General features: G+C 32.6%; 1 protein-coding gene across 1 annotated transcript; it reads right to left on the bottom strand.

Annotated features, from left to right (window-relative positions):
* Positions 1 to 17,113: 17,113 nt before the first annotated feature.
* Positions 17,114 to 18,487, bottom strand: LOC113315639. Its single transcript, XM_026563903.1, has one exon. It carries the CDS (start codon positions 18,485 to 18,487, stop codon positions 17,114 to 17,116), a length of 1,374 nt encoding a protein of 457 aa, XP_026419688.1.

The following is an 18,487-nucleotide window of genomic DNA, read 5'->3' as shown; positions in this document are numbered from 1 at the left end:
TAGTTCTCTCAGGAGAATCCAAGCTTTGCAAAACATCTGGTAATTTCTGAACTAGTACGTTATCAGAGATAGACTCGTCCATATAGTAAGATTGCCACAAACATAGACTTATAAGGTATTTAATGTGTTTGCCTGCTCTGATTCCAATTAAAAAAACGGGGGTCTAACAACCTCACCCAATATTTCGGTTAGCAATCTGTATGGACAAACTTCAATATACTTTCAAGAGAATCAACTAAACTCAATCTTAAGAAAGTATATCAAAGAGTTATATCTCTCTTTCTTGATTCAATTCTCTCTCAAGCAAATAGGAATCTGCGAGTCTAATTGAATACAAGATAAATCACTTGAACGGTACCAAAGACCAATGTTCAAGGATCAATCAATTTCAATCGACAACCAAAGGTCGGATTTCCAATTAATTGATTCAAACGCACAACCTGTGATATTTCAATTATATAACAAAATATAATGCGGAGTATAAATAACACAGACACCAGAATTTTGTTAACGAGGAAACCGCAAATGCATAAAAACCCCGGGACCTAGTCCAGATTGAACATCACAATTTATTAAGCCGCTACAGACACTAGCCTACTACAAACTAACTTCGGTCTGGACTGTAGTTGAACCCCAAGGTACAGTTGCGCTCCTTACGTCTCTGATCCCAGCAGGATACTACGCACTTGATTCCCTTAGCTGATCTCACCCACAACTAAGAGTTTTTATGACCCAAAGTCGAAGACTTTAATAAACAAATATGTATCACGGAGAAAAGTCTACAGAATAGATAAATCTTTCTCCCACAGATAAACCTACGAGTTTTGTTCCGTCTTTTGATAAATCAAGGTGAACAGGAACCAATTGATAACCCGGACTTATATTCCCGAAGAACAACCTAGTATTATCAATCACCTCACAATAATCTTAATCGACGCGGCGAAAGAAGATATTGTAGAATCACAAACGATGAGACGAAGATGTTTGTAGCTACTTTTCTATCTTGCCTATCGGAGATATAAATCTCAATCCAATCGTTACGATTGTACTCAAAACGATAGAATCAGCAAGATCAGATCACACAACTACGAGAAAGTAGTATCGGTTTGGCTTCACAATCCCAATGAAGTCTTTAAGTCGTTAACCTGGTTTTTAAGAAGAAACCAAAGGTTAAAGGAGAATCGACTCTAGATAATACAACTAGTATCACATAGGAGGTGTGGGGATTAGGTTTCCCAGTTGCTAGAGTTCTCCCTTATATAGTCTTTCTCAGGGTTTGCAATCAATGTTAGCTTGGTAACAAAGCATTCAATATTCACAGTTATATGAAAACCTGATTAGATTCAAGCTAATATCTTTCAACTGTGGATCGAAAACTTAGATTATTACACACAAATGAAATGTACTATTTTGGGTTTATGTAACCGTACCCAAACATGAACATTTGTTGGTTCAACAATAGTTAACCAAATGGTTAGCCATATGAGCACTTCATATCAACCATATTCTTCTTCACCATAACTAGTTCAAATGACTCAAATGAACTAGTTAGAGATTTGTGCAATTGCAAGGAAATTACACAAGACACAATCGAAGCAAAAACTATTGGATTCACTCGAATCGGTTCATGAACTTTATAGCCACGGTTTGCAATTTGCATTCTTTAGTTAATATAGATAAGTTCACAAACAATCGTTTTTAGATATAACCAGCTTAAGTTCACAGACTTAAGTTCCCGGAAGGAGTTCTCAAACTCCAACAGATTTTCTCGGGTCGAGAACTTCCGCCAGTTCGCGGACTGAGTTCACGGCTCTTGTTCCGGTTCTCTTTATCAACAAAGTTCGCAAACTTCGGTTCAAGGAAAAAATGACTTATACATATATATGTTGCCACACAATGCTTATATCCATCATTGGTTATATGATATAAACTCTCATTTCAATCATTGAAACATTCTTAGAGGACGTTATATAGTTGTTATTCACAAACTATTTTTCACCAAAGCCATTTTCAAAGTGATTGAAACATAACATGACTTTCGTCACTGGGTAAAGATGAACTTGGCCAAAGAGAAAGCTTACCAACACATATTTCGAGATATAGATAGGCGAGATAAACTCGGCTCGAAATAGCAAATGTGTATAATCAAAGTCTATATAGAAAAATGGCTTTTGTCTCAAGATAGGAGATAGAGTAGATAGACTTTTGAGCGATAGATAAGTTCAAGTATCCACATACCTTTTAGTCGATGAAGTTCCACCAGTTCCTTGAGTAGTCCTTCGTCTTGTATGATGATCGTCGTAGAGTTCTTGAGCTCAACTACACTTTCTATCCTAGTCCGAGACTTAGCTATAGTAGACTAGAAATCAAGACTTAAAGTTTGGATCACTAACATTGACAAACATGCTTGATATAGCAACGCATGCGAGTTCGACCGAGCAATGCTCTAACAGTTGCGGTTTCCTCGTTAACAAAACTTCTGGTGTCTTGTGTTTTTTTTCTTTTCATGTTATATTGTTTATCTTTATAATATGATTTACACAAGTAGTACTATTCAATCTTAGTAGATACGTCCAAATAATTGTGATCAATTACGAGACTTGTTTCTTGTAGAATTCGTATCTTGAAAGATAGATAACAAGTTTATTACTTGGCAGAATTCCTATTTGATTATTTGGATATGACTAAATTGATCTTGGGTGTTGATTTTGAGATCGTCCAAGTACTCTTCTTAAAAACCAGGTTCACAGACTTCTTAGTCTATACATACTGATTGAGAAGAGATAGAGACATAAACTCTACAAACATATTTTCAAGGATCATTAAGTTGGTATGCCTGCAATCGTATTAGGTTTTCTCCATACAGGTTGTTGAACGAATAAGTTGGTGTTGTACTTGGTACCCTATCCTTTTAAATTCTTAACGTGCATCTCAATCTGCTTATCTTGGATCTTATTCTTACAGCGATTGGTGTTCTGTTCTCATGGTTTTCATCTTCCATTTCGTGGTTCTTTTTGTGGTGGTCGATCTCCTTTTTAAGGTAGTTTTCCTGGTGGTAGAATTGATCATGGAGGAGGTAGAGTATCTCATTCTGACTTTTATCCTTATAGTATGTACGATGACTAATACATTTGTTGTCAAATATGTCAAAATCTTGGATATTATGTTGTTGAATATCGTCATCGATTTGCTAATTTAAGCACACAATGCATACGACGAAGAATATTATGAAGAAACTGATGATTCATGGTTTCCTGAACTAGAAGCTTATGTTGTGTATAATGGTGCCTTTTCAGTCTGTCATAAATTGTGTTCCAGATTCTGGCGCAACACACTACATCACATCTGATCTTGCTAATCTAAATTTTCATTCTCCTTATGAAGGATCTGATCATGTCAAACTTGAAAACATTTCAGGTTTGCCTATTGAACATATTGGTTCTGTTTCATTAACTTCTCGTACCACTACATTGCAACTATCATATGTTCTTTATGTGCCTAGTATAACTAAGAATTTATTGTCTATGCATCAATTTACTAAGTATAATAACTGGTTAATTGAGTTTCATCCTTATGCATTATATATAAAGAACTTAGTGACTAAGTAAGAACTTCTAAGATATGGTATGAAAAATGGTCTGTATGATCATAATTTTAATAAATCTACACTTAAATCTTTTTTTCGTGTTGAATGTAATACTAGTAAAGAATGGCATCACGATTAGGACATCCAGATTTTAGGATACTTAAGCATATTTTATCAAGTATCAATGAATCTCATTTGGATAAGAGTGTGTTTGTTAATTGTCAAATTGTGAAGTCTCGTGCACTTTAATTTCCAACTCATTCTACTTCAATATGGTTGGATTTGGTGTATTCAGATGTTTGGATTTTTTTCTTCACTTTGCTCAATTAATTACTATAGATACTATATTTCTTTCATTGATGCTTATAACAAATTCAATTGGATTTATCATTTAGCTTATAAATCATGAGTGTTTGATACATTTGTTAAGTTCAAGGCCTTGTCGTTGTGGTATAAACTTTTTCAATAGAAATATGAAGCACTTGCAATCTGATTTGGAGGTGGGTATATGAATGTGTCTATATTTTTTGTAGTCTTGTGGAATTGTTTATAGAGTTTCCTTCCACGGAGACACATCAACAAGATAACATTGTAGAGAGAAAACAGAGGCATATTGAGAATATAGGTTTATCCCTTTTGAATCATGCTTCTGTGTCGCTCATCTTTTGGTCTTATGCATTTGAGATAGCCGATTAGATCATCAACATGTTGTCATCTTCAATCCTTGCCGGTAAAACTCCTCTAGAAACTTTGTTCAATCATATACCAGATTACTCACTACTTCAAAAAAATTGGTTGTGCATCTTTCACTTCTCTCAGATCATATAACTCTCATAAATTTCAAAAACAGGTCAGTAAAGTGTATCTTCTTGGGATATAGTCTTCTACACAAAGGGCATAGGTGTTTCAATCCACTCACTAATAAAATTATCATCTCTAAGATTTTTTTTAATAAGACTAAACTTCCCTCAAGTTTGTTTTGCACTTCATCTCATTCCTCACCTCAAACTACGAATCTCATTGTTCAACATCAATTTCAAATGAACCAGATACTTCTAATGCACCGACTTCTCCCACTGAACCACAATCTTCTATCTTATTTTCATTCGATTTTCCATCTCTCACATATTCATCACCAACAATTCATGCATCCTCCCCCACTCATGAGATGGTGACAAGATCTAAGCATGGTATTGTCAAGCCCAAACTCTACATTGCTTCTGCTACTTCAGATTATACTGATAACGATTTATCGACTCCAACTTCCTTCACTAAAATTAGTAAGTGTCATATTTGTAAAGGTGTTATAGTGCAGGAGCATACAAATGGTATATGGTGTTTACTTCCACCTTTTCCTGATATAAATACAGTATAACTTCTATAAAATAATAAGCGTGAGACCAAGAAATTTTATTATTTCAAAAAGATATTATATTATTGATAATATAATAAATTCTTATTTTATAGTTAAATAATATATTATTATTTATAATAAATAATTCCTAACTTGAAAGTTGACTAACATTTGTAGATTGTGAGTACAATAATTTTGTAGAAATGGTGATATTATTGATTAATTACGATACAAATACAAGCATCTAAATATCAATCGCACTTCTCCACTTCTTGTTACAATACGACAATATGTCTCCGGGTATTTTGAGTGCACTACGAATTATTAGGGATGAAATACAACTTGGTTCAAATTTGAAAGAAAAAAAATAATATAGAATTATATTTTGAGAAAATTTAACATGTATAATTATTTTCTAGTAACATTATTATTTTATATATTATTTGGAACCTATAATGGTGAAGGGGAACTTTTAAATATATATCATTTTATTATTTTACCAGATTTATTATTTTAGCACCATAGACCAGAGTTGGGACCAGGAAATTTTATTATTTTAACGAGAATATTATATCATTGAGTATTAATTTAAAGAAGCTATATTGTATAGAAGATATCAAGTGAGTATTTAGAATAAAATTAAGGTTGATGGCACTATAAACGTAGGTACATGGAAAAGATTATAGCTAGAGGTTATCCTCAAGTTGAAGGTGTTAACTATCATTTTTTTTTTTTAAATATTGAAGTGTTGACTATCATGATATTTTTAGTCCAGTTATGAAAACCACAACTATTAGGTTGATTCTATCATTAGCTCTTTATAAGGGATTCAATATTAAACAACTTGATCTGAAGAATGATTTTCCTCCTGGGACTTTGTAGGATGATGTATATATGGTTCAACCACCTGGGTTTGTGAACAAGTACTTTTATAACTATGTTTGTAAACTGCACAAGTCACTTTATGGCCTAAAACAGGCTCCTAGAACATGGTTTTAAAGGTCATGGTTTTTTTTGGCTACTCAAGGATTCGTGACATGTAAGACTGACACCCCTCTGTTTTTCAAGGTTACTTCTTCTGAGTGTCTTTATCTTCTAGTGTATGTTGATGATATACTTGTTACAGGTAGTAATTCTGTTGTTATTTCATCTCTTACTGTTGTTTTAGTCAAAGAGTTTCCTATTAAGGATTTAGGGACTCGTCCTTTTTCTCGGGTATTGAAGCATAGTTTGATTTTGTTGGTGTGCATCTTAATCAAAAACAATAGTATACAGTAAAAACTCCATATATTAATAGCCTTGGGACTTCACCAAATTATTAATATATGGAGTTTATTAATATAAGGAGATATACCAAAAAAAATATTTTTTTTTGCTGATTCAAAATATGTAAATGATATTGGATAATGTGTATACATATCAGCAGTCTCAATACAAAAATACATGTATCTATATATGAACTTATAAGATCTTTAAGAATTTTCCGATACTTTTCTAGCGAATTCAATGTATGTAAAAGATATTTTGAAACGAATTGAAGAGCATGTTTTGGGAACATCAAATATATTCGTTCTTGATGGAATTGTAAATGAATTTTTTTTAATCGAACAATAAATCATCGATGTAATTAGATAAGAAGTGGAGGGAGATAATCCTGATGATGACAGTACGGAGATACTAAAATCTTCACTCCAAAAAGCTTTAAACATGCTCAAAAAGTTGGAAATGTTTTGGCTTCAACAAGAATGTGTCAATACTAATGAGATCTTACACATTCTCAAATTAAAAGATGCGATGACAATTCAACAAGTTACATCCTTGTCTAAAACAGCTATAGATAAGTATTTTATTTTACCTTATATTTTGATGTAACAAGATCTATAAGTTTCAAATATAATGTCAATTATATAAATATATGGAGGTAAATTCCCTATAACAGGACTAAAAAAATCTATTAATATTAAAATATGGAGGTTATTACTATTTATAACTAGCCCAGGTTGGGAGTATGCTTTTTTATTAATATATGGAATTTTTACCGTATTACAAGTTTGTAAAAGAAGAAAGACTAAATTGGACTTTGCAAAGTCGGTTTCTACTCCTATTACTTTGCCACCTGCAAATGAATCTACTCTTTGTCCTTTGTTTTCTGATACATCTTTAGAAGTATAGTTGGTGCTTTACAATATGGGACCATTACTAGGCATGACATCTGTTTTGCTTTCAATAAGGCACGTCAGAGGATGTAAGCTCCAACTGACTATGACTGGTCTGTAGTGATTCAAGAGAGCTACTTCTCGGAATATTCAAGCCTATTATGATGCTGATTGGGCCAGTGATGCTTCTAATATGCGTTTAACAAGTGGAATGGCAATATTATTAGGTCTTAATCTCATCTCTTGGTGTTCAAGAAAACAAAAATCATTCTCCAGATAAAGTACAGAATCAGAGTATAGAGCACTTATTGATGCTACTTCAGAAATCTTATGGGTTAGTCCTTACTTCTGCACTATGTTTTTCTACTACTTCTCCACATGGTAAAAGGATTTTGATCCTTGTCGAACAAGGGAATCCTACATAATAAAGATAAGATCAAAATATAATTATTAAATTGGAGCATTGACGCTTTCTGTCGGTCAAACCTGATGAGGTAGGAAAAGAAGTTTTATAAAGAAAAAAGAAAATTATATCTTTTTTTTTGTTGGGGAGTTCTTTAAAGAAGTCCTAGAAAATGTGTCAGAATCCGCAACTCTGTTTTTTCGACCCTCAAATACTTTACAAGCAAATCTAAAAATTTTATCAAAAAAGAGAGAAAGTTTGACTTTTTTATTTTCTGAAGATACCCTTTCCCTATTTATTTTATTCATATTCCGCTGGTAAATTTTAGGAATTCGAGCTAATCAACTAGATCTAGTGTAAGAGTCTTCTTTATGAACTTAACTCAAGTCTTCAAATAAAGACTGCCTTTGAAGAAATAACGAAATTATAGTTATAATATTAAGAAATAAGATAGATCTCTCTTTTTCCAAATTGAGAAAAAATGCAAAGACGTTTGTATCTTATACCATAAGATTGGAAATAATCTTATGTGCTTCTGTCATTGTTGTTTCAATAACATGCCTTTTTGTTTTCAAATCATAGAAATGAGTTGATCTATCTTTCGTTGCATTGGAATAAAATAAAAAATGGCTCGGCTAGGTACTGACCAGACCTGGGAATAAAAGGAGCATTCGGCTAAAAAGGGGGGGAGATTCTGTTTTTCTTTCTATGGAAGATATACCCATTATCGAAATGAAATTCAAGTTGGATTGCTAATCCAATTTGTATCTATCTGATATATCTATAGAATAAAGTGAAAAAGAAAATAAAGACCTTTTATCTTCAAGCGTAACATAATAATTTTTTCAATTTGGAGAGATGGTTGAGTGGACTAAAGCGGCGGATTGCTAATTCGTTGTACGATTTATTTGTACCGAGGGTTCAAATCCCTCTATTTTCGTTTCCTACGACGACTTGCTTTTCTTTTGCATTCAAAAAAAGATCGAGACACTTTCATTTTATCTTATTTTCTCATAGTTAAATGTCTGGAATAAAAAAATAAGAAAATGAATAAACCAACAAGCAAGAAAAAGGTTTTTTCCTCTTCCTCTTTTTTATTCCTCACGTCCAGGATTACGTCCTGGATCATTAGATAGGAATCCGAAGATAAAAAGAGAAACAAAGAATATCACTACTGTGTGAACGAAAAGTTTGAGAGTAAGCATTACACAATTTCCAAGATCATTTTTGTAAAAAAAAGGGGGAATATACTATCCTTTTTTATACCACATATCCTCTTTTTAAACCAAGAAACGAAGTAGTTTCTCAAAAATAAAATAATTTTAAAAAATTATTTTATAATAAGATTATGTGTTAGAGAAAGGCTTTTTTTATGACATAATTCTATATTGTAAGGGACCCTAAATTTAATAGGGCCATTGAAGTAGAATGTCAAGTTGGGAAGGTGATCCAGATTTTTCGCAATTATCCAAGAATAAAAATGTTTGGATCGAGGGTTCAGAATGTAAGACTTAGCTGATATTTTCAATTGTTATAATATTTTTTATCGAAAAAGTCATACATGTTTGTAGAACAGTAGGCAAAAAATATCATCGAAAACTTACAGCAGCTTGTCAAACAAGGGCTAAGAGAAAAAACAGCACAAGCATTACCGGCATAACATCTACAATTAGATTAAAAACAACATAAGCCTCGGGAAATTTTGCGAAGAAAAAACTACTCGAATGAAGGGTAGAATTAAGACATATACAGATCAAACTAAGTATGTTAAGCATAACAAACATTTCCTTCTTGGAGATGATTGTATTTTGATTGAGTTATTGATATTAATGAAAAAACGAAGAAAGCAAGGTAGATCAAATTTTTTTTACTTGCTCAATTAAAAATCCTTCATTTCTCAACCGAGAACAGAAGGAGTCATACTTTCATACAATGTCTTAATTGAATTCTATGTAATGATCAATAAATTAAGTGAAATTCTACAACTATATGCATGAAATCCTATCAACAATCTACTATATTCCATAGGAATTTGGGTGGGAATTGACGAATAAACAATACGAATATTAGTGTTTATTAGTGTCAAATATAAATATAAATATAAATGGGGCATGGCCAAGCGGTAAGGCAACAGGTTTTGGTCCCGCGACTCGGAAGTTTGAATCCTTCCGTCCCAGAGCAGTCCAGTTAGGTTCAAAGTGTAATGCTGTATAAAATCGAATCCATTTTTCTTAGCTTAGTTCTACTCTTTTCTGAATCATATCTTTACATATTTTTTCTCGAAAAACCATGGCAAATGACAACTCGATAGAGCAAAGTATATTTCCTATCCTATCCGGAAATAGCTTAATAGTTGAATTCAAAAAATTAGATGGGCACTTCGGCGTCTGCCTATTCCGTCGATATTCCTAGTTGCTTAGGATATATTTTATGGTCTTTGAATAAGAAAAAGTAACACATTCAAAGTGAAAATGTGAAAAATACTCTACCTTACTTCTCATATATCTAAAGTAAACAGAGAATCCAGTTATTAGTTATTAATTCTCTGGGGATCTTGGAAGTCTAAACTAAACAAGAAGGGGGGCTCTTGGGACTGATTAAATTTTCATTCCATCATCGAGATAATGATTCATTCAAAATCTATGGGTGATTGAATCGGAAATGAGATATCTATTAAACTTTTTAAACTACTGGCTATGATCTGATTGCGAAATCTTTTAATTGATTTCACGATCAAATAATAAAGATTCTATTGATATTGAAATATAAAATTTTAAAAAGGAAACACTTTTAATGATGTTTTATCGATCTTTGGTTCTCGAAGAGATGTGAGATTTGTTAATTTTAATTTCATCGACTCATTTCTGGCCTTTCCAGTTCATTGGACCCATTTTTTTGGTTAATATTTAATATTCATTTTGTTCTGGTATTAGAAATTTAATTAGAGACCCTCCCCTTTTTTTGATTAGGTGATTTTAGCTTAGGTGGTCGAGAAAGGTTGAATCTTTCATGATTAATCGTCTTGAACAATCTGTTCTGTTGAAGATGCAGATTAAAGAAAAGCGTTTTTTTCTTCATTTTCTATATAAATTCTTTTGCTCATAGAATAAAAGATGGGGTTAATTAAATTGAATCTTTTGCGAAGACATTTTCATATAGAAAAAGAAAGTATGAAAGTATAGATTACTATGTGCCGATTAAACCAATGACTATTCATGATTCCATATTGAATCAATTTCATACCGGCTCCAAACTAGAGGAAAGTTATGGTAAAACTTCATGTAAAATGATGTGGTAGAAAGCAATGTGCGACTTGAAGGACATGATCGATTGTGGATTCTTACATCCACCATTTTATAAAGGAATGAAGGTGTTCTTGGCTCGACATAGTTTGTTCTCTTCCACTAGAACAATCCCTTCTTGTCGGGTTGTAAATAGTATACGATGGAGCTCGAGTAGAAAGTACTGATTCATTTCTCAGGGGCAAGAGTCTAGGGTTAGTGTCAATCAATAAGTGGAACAACTTCGTAAGTATATCTTCAATATAGAAATCGAAAGGATCCAATTCGAGCAAACGTTTCAAAAAAAAAGGAAATTTTTTTCTTGGAATTGTCAAAAAAAACTATTTTGATCAAAACAAAAGTGTATCGCATGAGAATCAATCCTTCAACTGATTATTCGATAGAAAGAAATCATAAAAGGTTTGTTGCTGCCGTTTTGAAAAATTAAATATCACCGAAGTAATGTCTAAAACCAATAATTCAAAGCAATGATAAAGGATCCCGGAACAAGAAAACACCATTTTTTGTTGTCTCAACAATAGGTTCGGTCAGGGCGAGGAATAAAAAATGAACTCTAAACAAGACAAAGCAAGAGGGTTAAAGACAACTCAATAAATAAAATGCCTAAGCTTAAGGATTTTCCTTTGAGCTCTTTGATAATTATACAACTTGAGTTATGAGTATGAATGGTTTTTTCTTTTCTGCAGGAAGGAATAAAAAAAGGAATGCAAAAAAATTTTTAATGGATTTGCTGATTTTCTCAATCGATTTGGAACTATATACATAAATCCAAATCATTCTTTCTCGATCCGTACGAGGAGAAAACCTCTTATATGTTTCTAGGGGGACGTTGTTCATCTACATCTATCCTAATGATCCACCTATCGAATCGTTGCAATTGATGTTCGATCTCGAAGAGAAGGAAGAGATCTTCGGAAAGTGGGTTTTTACGATCCGATAAAGAATCAAACTTATTCAAACGTTCCCGCTATTCTCTATTTCCTTGAAAAAGGCGCTCAAACCACGGGAACCGTTCATGATATTTTAAAGAAGACATAGGTGTTTAAGGAACTTCCCGTTAATCAAAAGAACTTTAAATAATGAACAAAGAAAAAGAAAGTGGGGGTTTCATAATGTGAACTTCCCGGAATTTCTTCTTTTTTCACTTTATTTATTGTTCTATTCATATGAGTTTACTATTAGATTGCTTTCATATAATCCCAAATTACCGATTCTCGGAAAAATAAAATATTTTTACTTGATATGGTTTTTGTTAGGATGACACCAAGAAAAGGGGGTTAATCTTGCTTATTGTCCCTTTAGTTATATTGAGTTTTTTCTTTTTTTCTTTATGTTTTCAACGTTCATATTGACAATAGTGTATTGAACAAATATAATTTGATCGTCGATAAATGGATCTATTTATCTACGTCCCATAAGTTTTGTTTTTTACTTCATAAAAAAATGTTCGTTAGATTTGCTGTAACATAAGAGGACCCTTTTTAATGAAAAAATAGACAAATAAAAGAGAACATATCTTTGTTTTTCTGGGAATTTCTTCTATTTTCATATGATTTGTTCATTTTTAGATTCAGAGCAATCGGTCCTAAAAAAAGCTTTTGTAGATTTGTTTTGAGTTTAATCCTTTGATGTGTCCGTTCAATCTAATCTATATTTTTTTATTTCTATCGCATCTTATTTGGGTTGTTAACTCAATGGTAGAGTACTCCGCTTTTAAGTGCGCCTAGATTCTTTTACACATTTGGATGAAACAACGGATTCGTCCATACCATTGGTAAAGTTTGTAAGACCACGATTGATCCTGAAAGGGAATGAATGGAAAAAATAGCATGTCGTATCAATGCAAAACTCTGAGAATTTTTCGTCCTTACTAGAGCGGTACAAAATATTGTCTGAATTCTTGGAGCATGACAAAAGAAATTCACAGATAGGTTGAGTGAATAAATAGATAGAGCCATATGGCTCCAATTATGAGAAATAATAAGCAACGAGATTTTGTTATTAATTTGAAGGATTACCCGATCTAATTATACGTTAAAAATATATTAGTGCCTGATGCGGTAAAAGGTTCTCCTATAAGTGGATTATCTATTTTTTTATGAAACATAACTATTCACTATATCTTCTTTATAGTATGGAGGGGAGACGAATGTGTAGAAGAAGGGGTATATTGATAAAGTATTTCTAACCATTATCAATTGATTAAAAAAGGTAGGATCCATTGATTAGCCTATATGTCTCCGAGGTGTCTAGTTTTTTATTATTATATACCTTGTTTTGACTGTATCTCACTAGTATCAGTTGTGAACCAAAAAAATCCTTTGCCTTTGTTTCAAATCGAATTTTAAATGAACGAATCAGAAGCATATTCAAAAATAGATGAATCTCAGCAACAAGACTTCCTATATCCATTTCTCTTTCAGGAATATATTTATGCACTTGGTCGTGATCATGGCTTAAATAGATCAATTCTTTATGGAATCCATGAAAAATGTAGGTTATGATAATAAATCCAGTTCATTACTTGTGAAACGATCAATTACCCAAATGTATCGACAGAAACATTTTAATTTGATGATTTCGACAAATGTTGCTAAATAAAAAAAAAATTGTTGCGCACAATCCAAATGTTTATTATCAGATGATATCCGAGGGGCTTTTAGTCATAGTAGAAATTCCATTTTCACTACAATTAGTATCTTTTCTAGAAGGAAAGGATATAAAAAAGTCTCATAATTTACGACCAATTCATTCAATATTTCCTTTTTTAGAGGATAAATTATCACATCTAATTCGAGAAATTTTTTGATGGGGGCATTTTTTGAAGGGGGCATGGGGGACAAATGATATGTTGACACATGTCTTTGATATTAATGAATTTTGTTTCCAAAAATATAAAAAAAAAAGTGTATTTTTGGAGAAAAAATTTGTTTTCTTAATTGGTGTTGGTATTTTTGGAAACAAAATTCATTAATATCAAAGATATGTGTCAACATATCATTGGTCCCTCTTGCCCCCTTCAAAAAACGCCTCCATCAAAAAATTTCTCATCTAACTCATGTGTCAGATATACTAGAACCCTACCTTGTCCATCTGAAAATATTTGTTCAAATCCTACACTCTTAAGATACAAGATATTCCCTCTTTTCATTCATTGCGATTCTTTTTCCATGAGTATCGTAATTGTTATAGTCTTATTACTCAAAATAAAGCAATTTCATTTTTTTAAAGGAGAATCAGCGTTTTTTCTTCTTCCTATATAATTCTCATGTATATGAATGCGAATCCATATTAGTTTTTCTCCGTAAATAATTTTTTTGTTTACGATCAACATCTTTTAGAATCCTTCTTGAGCGAATAAATTTCTATGGAAAAATTGAGCATCATGTAGTAGTGTTTAGCAATGATTTTCAAGGATCCTTTTATGTATTATGTCAGATATCAAGGAAAATCAATTCTGGCTTCAAAGGGAAGTACTATTTTGATAAAGAATCTTGTAAATTTATGGCAATGTAATTTTTCCTTGTGGTCTCAACCATACAGAACTAAGATAAATAAATTATCCAATCATTCTCTCGAGCTTTTGAGCTATCTTGCAAGTGTACGACTTAACCCTTCAGTGGTAAGGAGTCAAATGATAAAAAGTACATTTATAATGGATTTTTTTTTTTTGATTCAAAAGATAATTTATTGATTAATTAGATAGGATACATCTTGTAATATCCCCCTGAATCCATGAAGTAATATCCAAGGGGAAGTTGTCTTCATATTCAAAATCAGTGCCACTAGTTCTGCACTTCTTAGCAATTAAATCAGCAATTCTATTTTTAGTTCTGTTGTCTGACTGACAAACAAAATGAACTCTACTCTGAAATAAAGCCTTAATGTCTAGGACTAATCCTTGATTTAGCCAATGAACATAAGAGGTGTCTTCCTTTATTGACTTAACTAGAACTTCACTATCAGATTCAAAGATAACTTTAGAGAGATTCTTGGATATTGCCAAATTCACTGCCTCATGCATTGCCAGACACTCCAAGTACTCCACTTCCTGGTCTTTAGTTCCTCCATTATAAAAGCTCCCTTTAGCTCCACAGCATTGCCCTGCAAAATTTCTAGCTATTAGTCATGTGCTACATGTCATGTTTTCTTTAAAAAAGGATGCATTAACATTAATCTTGATATAATCTGCTTCCGGAGGCTCCCAATATGGAGGTTGTACCTGTAGACAAGAAACATTGTTAGAAACAATGGAAACATTCTTCTTACAACTATCCAATAAAGACAAAATGCTATTAATACTGAAATTTCTATTAGGTTTCTTATTTTGAAACACAGCTGTGCATCTATCTTTCCATATTGTCCATATTGTAATCATAAGTAAGTATAGAAAATGTATTCTGTCTATACTACGAACTACATTATTATTAACCCTAGTATCAAACCAACTAATGATCCAATGAATCAAACTACCATGCAAATTCCTAACATTGTTAACATTAACATTCACACCAAGCCAAATGGATCTAGCATAAGGGCAATCCAATATCATATGTTCAGTAGTTTCAAAAGTAGCATTACAGATACTACAATGCACATCAATGCCTTGTTTGTACTTAGAAAGTTTTTCTCTTGCAGGAACTATATCTTTAAGACACTTCCAGACAAAGAGTTTAACCTTATGAGGAAGCTTACACTTCCAGAGAGACTTCCAAACATGACTACTTACCCTTTGTGGAGGAAAGACTCCAGCAGAGTGACTACTCAACACTTTATAAGCACTTTTAACACTAAACTTACCTTTCCTGTCATGAATCCAATTGAGAGTATCATTTGCACATCTAGGAATTTGCATAGAAATAATTTTGTTTGCACTGATCAGATCAAAGCTATTTTGAATAAGCTGCACATTCCAAGTTCTAGTACCTGGTAAAAAGAGCTCATGAACATGATTAAGATGAGACAAGGTATTAGAACCAGTTATAGGAAAAGGTGGGTTATCAAGACCAATTACCCACTTATCTAGCCAAATCTTAATTTTGGTACCACATCTAACTTTCCAAAAGGTGTTATCTTTAATGAATTGAATCTGCCTATAAATGCCTTTCCAGACCCAAGAGCTTTTATCAACAAGTTTTTCCAAATGAAGAGGATTGGTACTTTTAAAGTATTTAGCTTCTAAGATCTTGACATAAAAGTCATCAGAGTTAGAGCAAATCTTCCAAGCTATCTTGGAGATCAGGGATCTATTAAAAACTTCTAAATTCCTAAAACCTAGACCTCCTAATTCTTTTGGTTGTTGAAGATTAGGCCAACCCACAAATTTAATACCCTTATTGGCTTTGTGCCCCCACCAAAAATTTCTCTGTAAGGTATGAAGTTTTTCTATAAGAGTAGTAGGAATCTTAAAGCAATCCATCTGATATGTTGGAAGGGAATTCAAGACAGACTTGATTAAAGTAGTTCTACCAGATTTGTTCAAAGTAATGCTAATCCAGTTATTGAGTCTAGCCTCAAATGATTGGGCTATAGGTTCAAAAGCTCTAACTTTAGAGTGACCTAGAAGAAGAGGAGCTCCAAGATAAGTTTCAGAGTCACTTACTATTTTCATGTTCAACTCTTTAGCCAAATCATCACAGACAGCTAGGTCCAAATTATTACTGAAGTAAACACAGGATTATCAAAGTTTAGAGTCTGACCAGAATGAGTGCCAAAATCATTTAAAATGCTTAAAATTCCAGCAATATTCCTCATGTCAGCTTTAGCAAAGATGAGAATGTCATCTGCAAATAACAGATGAGAGATAGGTGGAGCTCTTCTAGTAACTTTAATACCTGCAATTTCTTTATTGGATTCAGCAAATCTCAACTTCCTAGAAAGATATTCCATGGCCATGATAAAAAGATAAGGAGATAAAGGATCTCCTTGTCTTATGCCTCTAGAGGGAATATACTCTTGACAAGGAGAACCATTTAATAACACACTTATGCAAGTGGTGGAAACACATTGGTAGATTAAATCACAGAAATCTTTATTGAAACCGAACTGAGACAAAAAATTTATAAGGACCATTCAAGCTTATCAAAGCTTTATAGAGATCCAATTTAAGACCATAGTACCTCCAATACCTTCTTTATGCTTCATTGTATGAATAATCTCATGAGCAATTATGATATTATCATGTATAGCTCTCCCTGGAACAAATGCAGCTTGATAAGGAGAAATTAATTTCTTCAAAAAAGGCCTTATCCTGTTAGATAAAATTTTAGACACAATTTTATGAGAGACATTACATAGACCAATTGGTCTAAATTAAGATGGCTTTTTAGGGTCTTTAACCTTAGGAATAAGACCAATATAAGTCTTATTAAGATCTTTAGGCATAAATCCAGTAATAAAGAATTTCTGAACAACATCAATTACATCTTTACCAACAATATCCCACTGAGATTGATAAAAACCAGCTTGGAAACCATCAGGACCTAGAGAACTCCAAGCTGGCATAGACTTAACAACACTAGTAATTTCATCAGCAGAAGGAACAGCAAGCAAAACCTCATTATCAGAGTCATTAGTAATAGCATGAATAACATCAAAAGCAGCATCAGTCAAGACAGGATTACTTGTACAAGCAATGGTGCTAAAGTGAGTAGTAAGAAGATTACTTATGCTATCTCTGTCTCTATGCTTGTTTCCTTCATTATCAATAAGAGCACTAATATTATTTCTATGCAGCCTTTTATTGACAATAGAATGAAAATATTTAGTGTTGTTATCCATATCATGTATATGTTTGTCTCTAGATTTCTCTTTGTAAAAACTAGTTTGTATTTTATACCAGTTTTCCAGATCATGAGTTATATTTTTTACCTTCATTTCTTGACTGATAGAAGTTGGTTCTTTCTGAGCTATATCCAACTTATCCTGTAAAATCTTAATGTTTTTATGAATGTCACCAAATTCTAGCTTGTTCCATCTAGCTAAGATGAATCTAGTATGCTGCAGCTTGTTTCTAAATTTATGGGAAGGACTACCCTGAACATCTATATTCCAAGCCTGTTCCATATTAGATTTAAAAGAATCATGTTTCATCCATGTACCAAAATTCTTAAAAGGTCTCCAAAACTTCTTAGGAATGGGATCAGTAATGAGCATTATAGGACAATGGTCAGAAGCAATATGATTCAAATGACAAATTTTAGCATTAGGAAATTGCAAAAACCAATCAGTATTTCCTAAACCCATATCTAGTCTAGCTTTTCTTATGCCAGTACCAAAGCTATTACTGGTCCAAGTATAGTCATTACCTTCATAACCTAAATCAGAAAGGCCAATATCCCTAACCTTATTCTGAACCCAAGTGTCAGAGCTACTACAATTTCTAGCTAAATAGAAATTTAGATCACCTAGTACTAGCCAAGGTTGGTAAACAACTTCACTGAGTTCATGTAAAAAGTTCCATTGCTTCTTTTTAGGATCATTGTATGTAGAATCATACATAAAATACATAAGGACTTCTGGTTTACAAAGATCAATTCTAATGAGAGCATGAATAATATTATCAGCTGAACTAGCAATATCACATGTTATTCCATCCTTCCACATAAGAAGTAAACCACCTGCCAGGCCTACTCTATCAATCCAAATGTAGTTATGATAATATAAACTTTGAGCAATGGAAGTCAT

Source organism: Papaver somniferum, chromosome 10 (genome assembly GCF_003573695.1).
Source record: "Papaver somniferum cultivar HN1 chromosome 10, ASM357369v1, whole genome shotgun sequence".
Lineage (NCBI taxonomy): Eukaryota > Viridiplantae > Streptophyta > Magnoliopsida > Ranunculales > Papaveraceae > Papaver > Papaver somniferum.
The sequence above is the reverse complement of the archived record's forward strand: the minus strand, read 5'-3'. Positions and strand labels throughout refer to the sequence as shown.

Excerpts from the sequence above, each read along its gene's own strand:
- LOC113315639 (XM_026563903.1), bottom strand. The coding sequence starts at position 18,487 with ATGACTTCCATTGCTCAAAGTTTATATTATCATAACTACATTTGGATT.